General features: G+C 41.5%; 1 protein-coding gene across 2 annotated transcripts in view; it reads left to right on the top strand.

The window, feature by feature from the left end:
- Positions 1-12,066, top strand: part of STK4 (serine/threonine kinase 4) — a 48,819-nt gene that overhangs the window by 21,246 nt on the left and 15,507 nt on the right. For both annotated transcript variants that reach the window (XM_036395580.2, XM_036395579.2), the window contains one exon: positions 2,716-2,873. In XM_036395580.2, the coding sequence (XP_036251473.1) occupies positions 2,716-2,873 (158 nt within the window). The remainder of the gene's footprint in view (positions 1-2,715; positions 2,874-12,066) is intronic.

The following is a 12,066-nucleotide window of genomic DNA, read 5'->3' as shown; positions in this document are numbered from 1 at the left end:
TTGGCATGCTGGAGGGAAGGGATGCCCTCCCGTGGGACCTGGGCACACTGCAGAGGTGGGACTCTGCAAATCTCTTCTGCCCAGTGCAAGAGCTGCAGTTCTTGGTAAAACACAAGATGTGAGGAAATGGGCCTGGTTATTTTAACTGACACCCTGAATTAAGCTCTGGTTTGAGTGAACAGTTTTTTAGAAAGTAAGTAGACAAGAACTGAATAAGCCAATGTCACTGGAGTGAAACATTTGCTTTCACAGTCTCTTCTGCTGCAAACAGTGATCTTCAAAACAGAATACAAACATGATTTAGATTTTCTCTTTTTCTCCCCCTAGGAAGTCTTAATTATTGAGACTCAGGCTGGCTATCAGTGAGCTGTGCATAGATTAGCCTGACTAGTTATGAATTCCTCTCTTTCTACAAAATTAGTTGGTGTTAAACATTGCCATGATTGTCCATAATAACTTACCTCCTGCTTCAAGCAGGCTGAGCTGCAGCAGGGTACACGGGGTGTGTTTACTTCATTCTAAATAAATGTTTTATCACTCAGCAGTAATTGGATTGTGATTGTATTTCAGTAATTATTCCCAACAGCAAAGCTGTTCTCCACTTTGCAGACGTGTTCTCTGCCTGACCTTCACGCTGCTGGTCTGAAGGTGTCTTTCTTGATCTAATTATGTATGATGAGTTCTTTAGTTTTGTTTTTTAAAAAAGGGGAACTACTGCCAGGGGTATAATAATTTGTCTTTGCTCCAGTTGTCATGGTGCAAAAGTATCAGCACTTCAGTTCATGCTTGAGCTTTTAGCTGGCCCTGGAGAGGCAGAAAGATGCGGGGCTTTTTCAAAATGCATCATGACATTTAGGCTGTGCAGAACCACACTTCTCTCAGTATCACAACCCAAATATCCTGCCAAGATTTCTCATACTTTGTAGAAATTTGTTCTGCATTTAACATGTCTATAGACAAATAATTTCCTAGAATATCTTGTAGCTGACCAGGGACTTCATCCACTTCTCTAAGGTTCAGACAGATTCTGCCAGGGAAGTTCTGGATCACTGGGTGGCAATTTTATATGCAAGAATAATATTCTGTGATTAAATCTTAATGAGTTTCCAGAGCAGCTAATATTTTTTCAAGAGGAAAGCGCTGCTGAATGTCCTCAGAGAGGACTGTTTTGTGACAGCCTGCCTTCTGTACAGACTCTTGTGGGAGAGTCTCTGCATTACACAGACCTTGCCAACCCATCACAGGACATCCCCTGTGTGCCTGTTTGAAGCTCTAAACTCTTGGTTGGTTGCCTGCCTGACAGATTATATTTATTTCAAACGTATGGCATTCAGCACTGAACTTATTTCTGCACTCCAGACTTCAGGCTGTTCTGATGCCATTTTCTGCTAACTCCAGTCCTGATCCTGCTTTCTGAAAATTATGGTTTCTGCATCACCTCAAACATATGTTTCAAGTATGAGTAACTTATTCTAGAGAACCCTGTGTTACAGAACAGAAGCATTCAGTGGGTTACAGTGCTTGCTTCCGTGCTGCTCACAGGTTTTGGGGATTGCAGGAGCAGGGCAGTGGCACTGAGCTGTGAGCAGCCTTCAGCTGTGCCTGCAGCTCTCATGGTCCTGTGCTGCAGCCCTGCTGAAGCACATTTGCTTAGTTTGGATGAGACTCTTTAGGAATTAGCTGTGCTGGAACTCAGGACAGCCCAGTTGAAGTGTGCACAGCCTGGGCAGCATCTGGGGCTGGACTGGTTGCACTACTGAAGAAATCTTCCCTTGGAGATGCTGGAAGCCTTGTAACCTTGACTTGGTGTGAAGTTAAATTTCGTGTTTTCTTCCTGTTTTGGCTTTTATTGTTGCTGTCTGTGTTGGGAATTAGCCTTTCCATCCTCTCACATTTCATCACTTCCTTCCTTATTGTGCTGTCATCACCCTACAAATGAAGCCATCCTTCCATTTCTTGTTACCCCAAGTTTCTTAATTACAGCCTAGAATTGAATGGTTAATCTGCATAGCTGGCTTGTTTGAGTCCAAGTCTAAGCATTTCTTCCACTAAGAAAGTTGGTTCAGAAGAGCTAATTTACAAAAACCAGCGCAGTAAACTTAAACACCTACTGACTATTTATAAAAATTAATTTAAAAACCCCAAATTTTGAAAGCTAAATAAGCCTTTCCACCCAAACAATATAGAAAAGTTGACTGCCTCTACCCAAGGCAAATTTTGTGGTATTTATAAGGTGTTTGTGGTCTTTGAAAGCCTCATTTTTGTCCTGTTCTGTTCACAAATGTAAAGGTGAGTTTCTTGTAGAACAGCTCTGTTTATTTTTGAAGCTTCCTTTGCAGTGCATCCTGGCAGGGATGGAGGAGCCCAGCCTGTGTGGCCAGCAGCTGTTCAGTTCTGCCTCTCAGGCCATGGACTTGGTTACCTGGAGTGTTCTGGCAGGGATGGATTGCAGGTCTAGAGGCCAAGGCCTCCAGCACTGTAATCACTTCTGTGCTGGGCTCTCAGCTCTCCTTCTCCACTTTTCCCTCTCTGCCGTCAGTTTTATGATGGAAAAAGCTGCTGAAAAATAGTATTTTAGCAAGTGCTTTAGCAGTACTGTGTGATTTAGTGTGTGCTAAAAAAATAAAATCACTTCTGGGTATGATGTAGGGCTGTATAACCAAAATTGTATTTTTCAAAACAACTATTTTTTTTTCTTATTTTTAATATTTCCAGGGAGGGATGAAACAATGCAGCCAGCCAGACCATCATTCCTTGAATACTTTGAACAGAAAGAGAAGGAGAATCAAATCAATAGCTTTGGGAAGAATGTTTCTGGCCAGACAAAAAATTCATCTGATTGGAAAGTACCACAGGATGGAGACTACGAATTTGTAAGTCTATACTTTGAAATTCAATCAATGTGACAATCTTGAAGAATTTTAGTCAGCTGCCATGAGATTATTTCTTGTTTTGACAGACTAATGGAAACTTGAGGAGGTTCTAATTGCTAATGCATTTGGATGGGGCATTTTGAAAAACTGGTTTTCTTTATGTATTTCTCAGTAATCACAGCCAGTCATTATCTGTAAACGTTCCTTGTTTAAAAGCAAACAAAGGAACAAAAAAGCCTGAGGACATGAAGGTATAAGCTGTCTTGCTTTACTTCCCCATTATGCATTTAAAATTAAAAAAAAAAAGTTCCAGATGGCAGTTGGAAAATGCAAATCCTCAGTGTCTAGTGCTTGACAAAGAACAGCATTAGAACTATTAAATTTCCTTGTTTTCTCAAGCTTTGGCACTGGTTTTTGTTTTATTATACAAACATCAAGCTTGTCTTCATTTCTCTTTTCAAATCCTTATTTTCATTCTTCCTTCCTAAGGCTGACGTGCTCAGAAGTTTCAGGAACTTTTCAGAAGTTTAAAGAAAGACCTGTTATTCATAAATTTGATTTAAATTTTTGTGTGTGTGTGTGTGTGTTTGAGGATGTAAAATTTCATGTTTGATTTCAGAAAGCCAGGAGATACTGGGCATTGTTCTCTCCTCATTTTTCTGCAGTGATCTTCCACTTTTTGCCTTTTCAGTGGTTCAGCCTGTCACTCTGGCAGTAGCTGGTGATACTCACTCCCCAAACTGTGCAAAGCAAATTCCCTCTGCTGTTCACAACTCGAGGAGATGCCTCCCTTCAAGGCTGGAATAACAGCTGGAGCTTTTCTTTCCCTTTCTGTAGATTGTATAGATTTACTGCTGTTATTTTGTTGTCTTTGCTCCTGCTTTTCTTATTTTCTTGCTCAGGCTGCAAAGAATAGCTGAGGGAACCTACTGCATTCCCTCCCTCCTAGCCCTTTGCACTCTTATCTTTGTTATCTTTGGTCTCAAGGCATAAAGCCACTGCATAAATGTGGTTTGTGCAAAAGTAACCCTCAAGCTGCCTGTGTCTCACAGGGCTTGGGCCCAACACACAGATACTTCATTTATCTCATTCACCTCATGCTGTACCTTAATTGAATGATAAACAATTGGTTTTTAATGAGTGGCATTTCCCAGGAGACAAGGGCTGCTTCTGAGGATCTTCAGAGTCTTTTGTAGCCTGCAGGGGATGGCCCAGGGGGAAATTTGCTGTAATTATTTTACTTTCTCACTGGGTTGATAACAAGTTTAGCAGTGAATTTCCTCTGAGTGGGATGCACTCCCCTGGGAGCTGTAGGTGCAGGGAACACCCAGCCAGCACAGGCAACCCAAGCAAAGCTCTCTGCCTTTCCAGCAAGCAGGACCCACCAATATTTTTAGAACATGAAAAGCAACTCCTGTGCCATGTGTGACCCTGTTTACTGATTTCCATTAGTACTGCAGTATTGCCATGTGCACAGATTCCCACTGTGCTGGAAGCAATAGAAGTGAGCAATTAATTGGCCTTTGGGTCACCTTTGTGAAGGAATTTGTAGAAATTTCACTTCCAGCTCTGTGTTTCTCTAGTTCAATTGTGTATCAATGTACCAGCCTGCCTTGCATATAAATTTTGGAACAGAGCTACTTTTTTTCCTGTAGGATGAGAAAATTGCTTGAAAGCAGCCTTAATAAATAACGTGGGTGTTTTTATTGCCCTTATCTGAGGTTTAGTACAAGCTCACGTTGTATAACGTAGTCAAAGACTTAAAATCATGGATTTTTCCCATTTGGCTAAAAATTGATTGATTTGATGACTATCTATGGGTAAAAGTCGTGTTTATTAATGATTTATTAATTGAAAGCATCAATGTAATAAGCACTGTGGAGTAAGAAAAAAAAAAGGCATTAATCAGGTGTATCCAGTAGCTCTGTACCTGCCTGCAGCTATAATTTCTGCATTGCCAAAGTAGGCAGGTTTGAGCAGCCTTTTTCTACAGTTTGCAGCATTCCAAGCAGAGATGAGATCAGTGAGATGCCAGTTAAATCTTTGTTCCTCTGGGCCTTAAGAAATGATTGAAATATTATTGCTTTCTGCTACTGCAGACTAGATAAATTTGCCTTCTCTCCTTTTCTGTATTCCTCTCCCTCCTCTGTGACTAGCACCTGGAGTCTCCTGTCTTCCCAAACAAAAAAAAAAAAAAGGCAATTAAATTACAAAAGATTTTTACTCTTTTTTTGCCTGTGGCAAAACCATTTGACCTTTTCTTGACTAACATTGTTGTTCTGAAGCAGGCAAATAAGACACTATTTATATCACAATGGCAATGTCACATTAGATGAGGGTTAGATTGAGTCAACCCCAACCACTGCAGAGCTGAAAACCCAGAGATCCTCTTCTGAAAGGTGATGAACTCCTAAATTCCTCCTAACTGTGATGCTTGGCAGTGTTCTGGTTGTGGTCAGAGATGGCTTTAATCCAGAGTATTTCCAGAAAAGTATTTCCAGCCTTGGATTTCTGAGGTGGAAGTTGTTATTAAATGATTAGTCAGTGCTTGATGCTGTTAATGTTTATTCCCTCTCATGTTTGAGCAAGGATCTTTAAGCCCTGTTTGACTGTGAACAATATTTTCAACAACGTTATGATTTATTTAACGTGGGGAGAAAAATACTAATTATGGGCAAAAATTCTTGCTTTTAGGAAGAACATAACAAACTCTAGCAGAGATTGCTGCAGGGGTAGGCTGATAATAAGCAGGCTGCATTGTATGGATAATTCCTAATTGCCATAATCAGATCTCAAAATTTTTGTTGTTGCAATTGATTTTGCCAGTGAACATTAGTCACATGCTGTTGCACAGACTTAATAATGCTAGAAGATTTGTTTAGACAATGTCCTACATTTTTTCACTTTAATCTTTCAGTAGTACTGTAACATACAGGAAAATTAGCTGTGTAGTGTTTCCTGCCCTTAGACACAACAAATCCTTTACTTATTCCTATTTTAAAAGCCTTTTAACTGCTCTGAGCACGTCAGTATTCTAATATCACTTGTGGTTAAAATACAATCACTTGTTTTTACTCTGGCCCTGCTTGAAAGGCCCTCAGTGTTGCCAAACCCCTTGTAGAACATATTTGTGGATCAGCCAGTCATGAATGTTGTGTATTACATCAGTAATCCTTTTATTGAAAGCCTGTTTTGTTAGCAAATTAGCAGGTGCCAGCCACTCCTGGCTTGTGGGAGCTTTGACAACACTGAAACCTTTTCAATTTTATTCCATGAGTGTGGTTCCACAGGCAAAAATCAGTGGCACTTGGGCCCCTGTCAGTCTCAAATTTCGCTGTCATGATGTGGCTGTGGGTTTTTTAAAATACCTGTAGTGTTGAGCTCAGGTTTTGCTGTAATTCTAAGTCATATTTTTTTCATTTATCAGTGAATTTTTGCTATCCTAGGGGCTTGTTTTGGATGTGAAGTCAAGTAGGACATGAACTTCTGACAGAGATTAGGGCAAGAGTGCTGCAGGACATCAAATCTTGATGGAATTGGAGCTGTTTGCTCCAAGGCTTTCTTTGATTCCAGCACCTGTGGATCTGCCAAGCATTCCTTGCCTTGTGAGGTGCCTGTTGAGAGCTGGATCGGTGCAGACACGTCCCAGGACTGCAGCTGCTCTCTGTGCTGCCCTGCAGAGCAGCAGGAGGCAGCTGGGCTGTTGGAGGGGGGCAGTGCCATTCCCCTGCAGGTACTCCTCCTTTTCTGCACTGGCATTCTCCATCCTGCTGGGAAGGAAGATAACAACCATGGTTTACATGTCTCTTTCCTAAGAAGTGTGCTGCTTCTTTTGGGAAAACCCTGATTTGCTTGCATCTGCAAGGTCTTGGTGAGTCAGACCTGTTCCCATTCCTGCAGTTAGGATGGACCCTGATATGGGTCCATCCTTCTCTCTCCTTGGCTTAATGGAGTGGATCTGCATTCACAGGTCCTCTCATTGAAGCAGAAACACATTGGAGCAGAGCTTCTGTCCTTAGGAAAAGAAAACTAACGTATACTGTCACAGCCATATTTTCTGGAAATTCCCTTTGCCAGGGTTTCTTCTCCTGGGAAGCTGAGAATCCTCAGAGAAAAATGAAAACAATAATTATCTGATTTGCTTCTCCTGTCTTTTGCTGCTTTGGAGTGTGGTTTGGAGATTGTTTATCCAACAGTGAATTGTTTTTACTTAATGACCAATCATGGTCAGGCTGTGTCAGACTCTGGAAGGAGTCACAAGTTTTCATTATCATTCTTGTTAAGCCTTCTGTAAATATCCTTTCTCTATTCTTTAGTATAGTTTTAGTATAGCATATTATACTATGATATGATATGATTGATATGATATGAGTCACAAGTTTTCATTATCATTCTTGTTAAGCCTTCTGTAAATATCCTTTATTCTTTAGTATAGTTTTAGTATAGCATAATATACTATGATATGATATGATATGATATGATATGATATGATATATGATATATGCCTTCTAAGAACATGGAGTCAGATTCTCAATTCCTCCTTCATCCAGGAGACCCAGAAAATACCACAATATACCCTGGAGGATGTCAGGCTCTGCAGAAGTGGAAGCAGTAGACGTGGCCAGTTTGTCACATTTCTGTGGAAGGTGACAGTTGCTGTGGCCTTTGGTCACAGTGCCACCACCCTCAGCCTGCTGGGGGTGAACCTGTGTTTGTTTCAGCTCTGTGTCTGTGCTGGGAGTGCCATTCTCTGGGCTGGCTCATCCCTTCAGCTCCCTCTGAGCTGTGTCTCCCTGGCTGCTGATGGGAATTCCTTTGGACAGCAAAGATTGCTGTGATTTCCCTGCATTCCCAAGCAGCCTGCATCACTTCTCAGTGCACAGTGTCATCTGCTCCTCTGCTGCTGCTGGGGAGGGCTGTCCTGCAAGCAGCAGAGCTGTGGCTTAGGAAATTTTTCCAGGGGGAAATAAAAGATGAGCAGGAGGTGTTAATTGCCTCTAATTGGGAGGAAGAAGGCAAGAGCTCATCAGCTGCCACTTCTACCAGGGCTGCACAGGCAGAGCCCCCAGGTACAAGCACAGTTCTGGTCTGCACCCTGCCTGTCAGGGAAGGAGCCGCAGTGATTGCAGGAGCTCTGGGATCACACCCAGCTCTTCCCCACCTACTGATCCCTTCCCAGCTGTTTCACCTGCTGCTTCCAAAGTCTCAGGCCACAATTTGCTGTCCATGTGTGACTTCTCTGTGGAATGAGCTCCTTAAAACAGACCAGTGTTGATATGAGAAATCTTCATATCAGAAGTGTCTGTACAGCACTTACTCTGGCCTGTCACAGACACATTTTATCAAAAATCCTTTCTTTAGGATTTTTTCTCCTGAGAAGCTGAGAGGCCTCAGGAGCAAAATGTAACCAATGGTTATCTGCTGCTGTGGAATGCAACAGGTGCATCTGGGATTGCTCTCATGTGGTTGTTTCTAATTAATGGCCAATCACAGTCCAGCTGGCTCAGACAGAGTCTGAGCCACAAGCCTTTGTTATTCATTCTTCCTTTTCTATTCTTAGCTAACCTATTGATGAAATCTTTTCTTTTATTCTTTTAGTATAGTTTTAATATAATATATATCATAAAATAATAAATCAAGCCTTCTGAAACATGGAGTCAGATCCTCGTCTCTTCCCCCAACCAAAAACCCCTGTGAACAGGGTCACACTGGCCTCTGGTTCTCTTTGCTTACCCTGAGAGCTGCCCAGGGCTCCTCGGAGCTGGAAGCTGTAGGAGTTGGATGCTGGCTCACCAAGTCAGTGGTCTGACAAGTGGTTGAAGCAAAACATCAAGGAAACTCTTAAAATTTAATTAAGTCCAATTTCCAAAAGTATATTTGCCTCTTTTGGAGATCTTAAATTGCAGAAGGTATCACAACTACAGTCTCCTTCAAATAGCTGAATAACTGCATGTCCATTTATAATTATTTGATAGAAACTGATATTTTCTCTGTCTCTAAGCAGCTTCTGGCTAGGGCTTTTAACAGCTACTGCTTAGATTTTTCTTTTTTTACAAGTGTAATGTAGATAAAAGCAAACCTTCCTCTTCCCTGAGTGAAGATATAATTATTTTTCTTGAAGTAGTAAAGAAAAATAAAATTTTCTGTTTACTGGAGACAGTGATTGATTATGGTGATCTCACCTGGGATATTCTGTTATTATTCATATCCTCATTTCTGTGATTTTACTTAGTAGTTCAAAAACTTTACATTGGAAACAGATTTTTTAAATAAATAAATAAATAAGTAAACCCACTTCTGGTATCTTTACCAGCAAAAAAGGGAAGTGTGTTGGTCTAATGGTGTCTTCAGCTTGAACAAGAGGCTGTTTGTTTGCAGTGAAAATGGGAATGTGAATCTGGTTAGACAAGTTAGGTATTGGTGTGATAGCAGGAAATTGAAGTGTATAGAAAGCTGAATTCTTTCAGAGCAAGGCTGCCAGAGCACTAGGACCATGGTATCTTGTTTATATGTATTTTATTCTGTATTTTATGGGTAGACAGCCACCTGCAGATCAGAGTGTGCCTGTGTGTGTCAGGTGTGGTCCAGGCAGGCAGGACCCAGCCAGGGGGGATGGCAGTGGGCTGGAGTCCAGGCCAGGGAGTCTTGGGGCTTCTGCTGCTCAGAGTGACCCCGAGATGTGTTAGAAAGTCTCTTTTCCCAGCCTGGCAGTCAGGGAAGGAGTCAGAGCTCTTCAGTTCTCGTTCTCAAGGTTGTTCATTGTTTCTTATCTATAATATTCTTTCTCCTGTCCAGCCGAGGTCTGCTCAGCAGGACAGTCAGAGGCACTCTGCCTGCCCCTAGGGTGGTGTTATCTTTTCATATTAAAAACTACATGTACATTATTTACCATAACTTCCCAATACCTATCACCTATGTTAGACAGGGAGCTTCTACTCTAAACCAATCTAAAAGTGCCACCATCACAGCAGAAGATGAAGGCCAAGAAGAAGAAGGAGAAGGGCTGGACATGCCCAGATCCTCCATCTTGCCCCCTGAACTCCCATTCTAAAAACCCCAAAAATCTATTTTTCACCCATGACAAACTAATTATTATTCTACTTAGACTTTCGTGGCTTGCAGATCCTCATCTAAGGTTGGTGATTTTTTCCATGGGTCATAATCAAAGTTACAGGTGTTTTGGGCTCTGTGCCAGGGTCTCTGAGCCCCCTGGCAGGGGTCCTGGCACTCCAGGACAGCCAGAGGGATGTCCTGAATTCCGACAAGGGAGGTGCAGTGAGGATGCCCTCTGGAGCACCCGGTGCTGCTCAGCCTGGCCCCACCCAGCCACAGTCCCAGTGGAACCCCAGGTGCAGGAACTGCAGCTGCTGCTGCCCTGTGCAATACCTGCAGTGGACGTGGCCATGGCTCAGCACAGCCCAGCCCCTCTCCCAGCTCTCATGGCTGCACACTGGAACCATCTGTTTCTTTCACTGCAAGTGATTTATGGGGAGGAACTGTTGGAGGGCAGGTGATTTATTGCTTATCAATAACAGTAAACACACGCTGCTTTACAATGACCAGAGTCTCTAATTTATTGCATTCTGTCTGTGAAGGTGTCATTTGTCTTGTGAACAGCTCGTTGTCTGCCAGGATCTGGAACATCCAACGGCTTTGGTTTCTCTGAACATCCATTTGGATAGCATTTGTTAGCAATCTAATATTGATGCTTTATAGCTTTACTACCTTTTGTCCTTTTAAAAGTTCAATCGATTAAAAACTTGAGAGTATTTTCTGTGCAGTTGCCAGCTTTGAAAATGATGGCAGACTGAATAATTGGCTCTTATTTTGTTGGAATTGGTCTTTGGGTCTTTGCTAGCAGTAGGAGGAAGGCATGCTGAGGATGCAGGGTTAAGGCAGATGCTAGGAATACTTGCATTATATGGGAAAGCTGCTGGTGTGTGACTTTTTGTAATTTATCATTTTACAGTGTTTCCTGACTTTGCTGTGATCCTCTTAGGTTTATCTTCTTTTTACTTCTGCCTTTTAAGCAGCTTGGTAAAGGTGTCAGATGCAGGCCTCTGCCCTAATCTTTCTGTTTCTCCTTTCTCCCAGACAAATTACTCAAGTGAGTAATTTGAGTTGGTTACTGGGACACCAGAAAGTCTGTCTGCTTGGACAGCAGCAAAAAAAGTTGTGTTAGAGTGTGCACATTTGTAGGTCATTTAAACAGCATCACTGAAAATCAAATAATCTTGTGACTTCTATTGAATTATTATGAAACTTAGATTATATTCTTCATTTTCTAAGAGAGCAAGTTTCTCTGACCCTTGTGTGATGAATCAAGATTGATTGTTCAAAAAATTCGTCTGAATACATTAGTTTTGTGTAGAAGAATAAAAAAGTTTGGTTAAAGTAGAGCATTTTTCAATAACATTTTTCGAAGACTAAACCAAACACTTTGAGTGAATCTTCAGGGATTTCCCTGTCCAAGTGTTTCTTCCCTTCATCTATCATGAACTCTCCTTTTTCCCAGTGGTGACTGGAATAAAAATTACTTCTCAGACACTGACTTCTTCCAATAGTCTTACTTTGAACATAAAGTGAACTTATTTGCTGGGGCATTCATCAGTTTGAGAGATAAGGCCAGATCTGGGATGGCTGATTGATATCTCTGTCCAGGCACTGTGGAACTAGGGCAGGTTCCTGGCTGGGAAGCAAGAAAACTTGAGGTACTTGTTTCTGCTGTGCTGGATCTAAAATAAAGATTTCTTTCTGTGGGAGAGCATTAAGGCTACTATTTTTTTCCTTTTTGTGGGAGGGAGGAATAAACAAACTGGAATAAAAGGACTGTTTTTCTGACAACAGGAGGCAGTCCAGGATAGAAAATTATTAACTTTCAAACCTGAATTGTACCCCCATGGTATCTCCTGGTTATTGAGGAGGATCTTGAAGTGTATTGCTTAGATGTAGTTCCACTGTGAAGTATGATTTATAAAAAGAGACAGGTTTTCCTGATGTTTTATTCATTGGTTTTAAATGTCACCTGTCTTGATTCATAACACTGACATTCCTTGAATGGATTTCCTTTTTTTTTTCTCTTCAGCCATCTGCCAAGAATTTTTAAAGCTCTGTTAATTGTTTATTTCTCTTTTAGGCATTACCTTTCCAGCATACTTAGTATGTTATTCCCAGCAAATACTTTTAACTTGTG

The sequence above is a fragment of the Molothrus ater genome, chromosome 17 (genome assembly GCF_012460135.2).
Source record: "Molothrus ater isolate BHLD 08-10-18 breed brown headed cowbird chromosome 17, BPBGC_Mater_1.1, whole genome shotgun sequence".
Lineage (NCBI taxonomy): Eukaryota > Metazoa > Chordata > Aves > Passeriformes > Icteridae > Molothrus > Molothrus ater.
The sequence above is the reverse complement of the archived record's forward strand: the minus strand, read 5'-3'. Positions and strand labels throughout refer to the sequence as shown.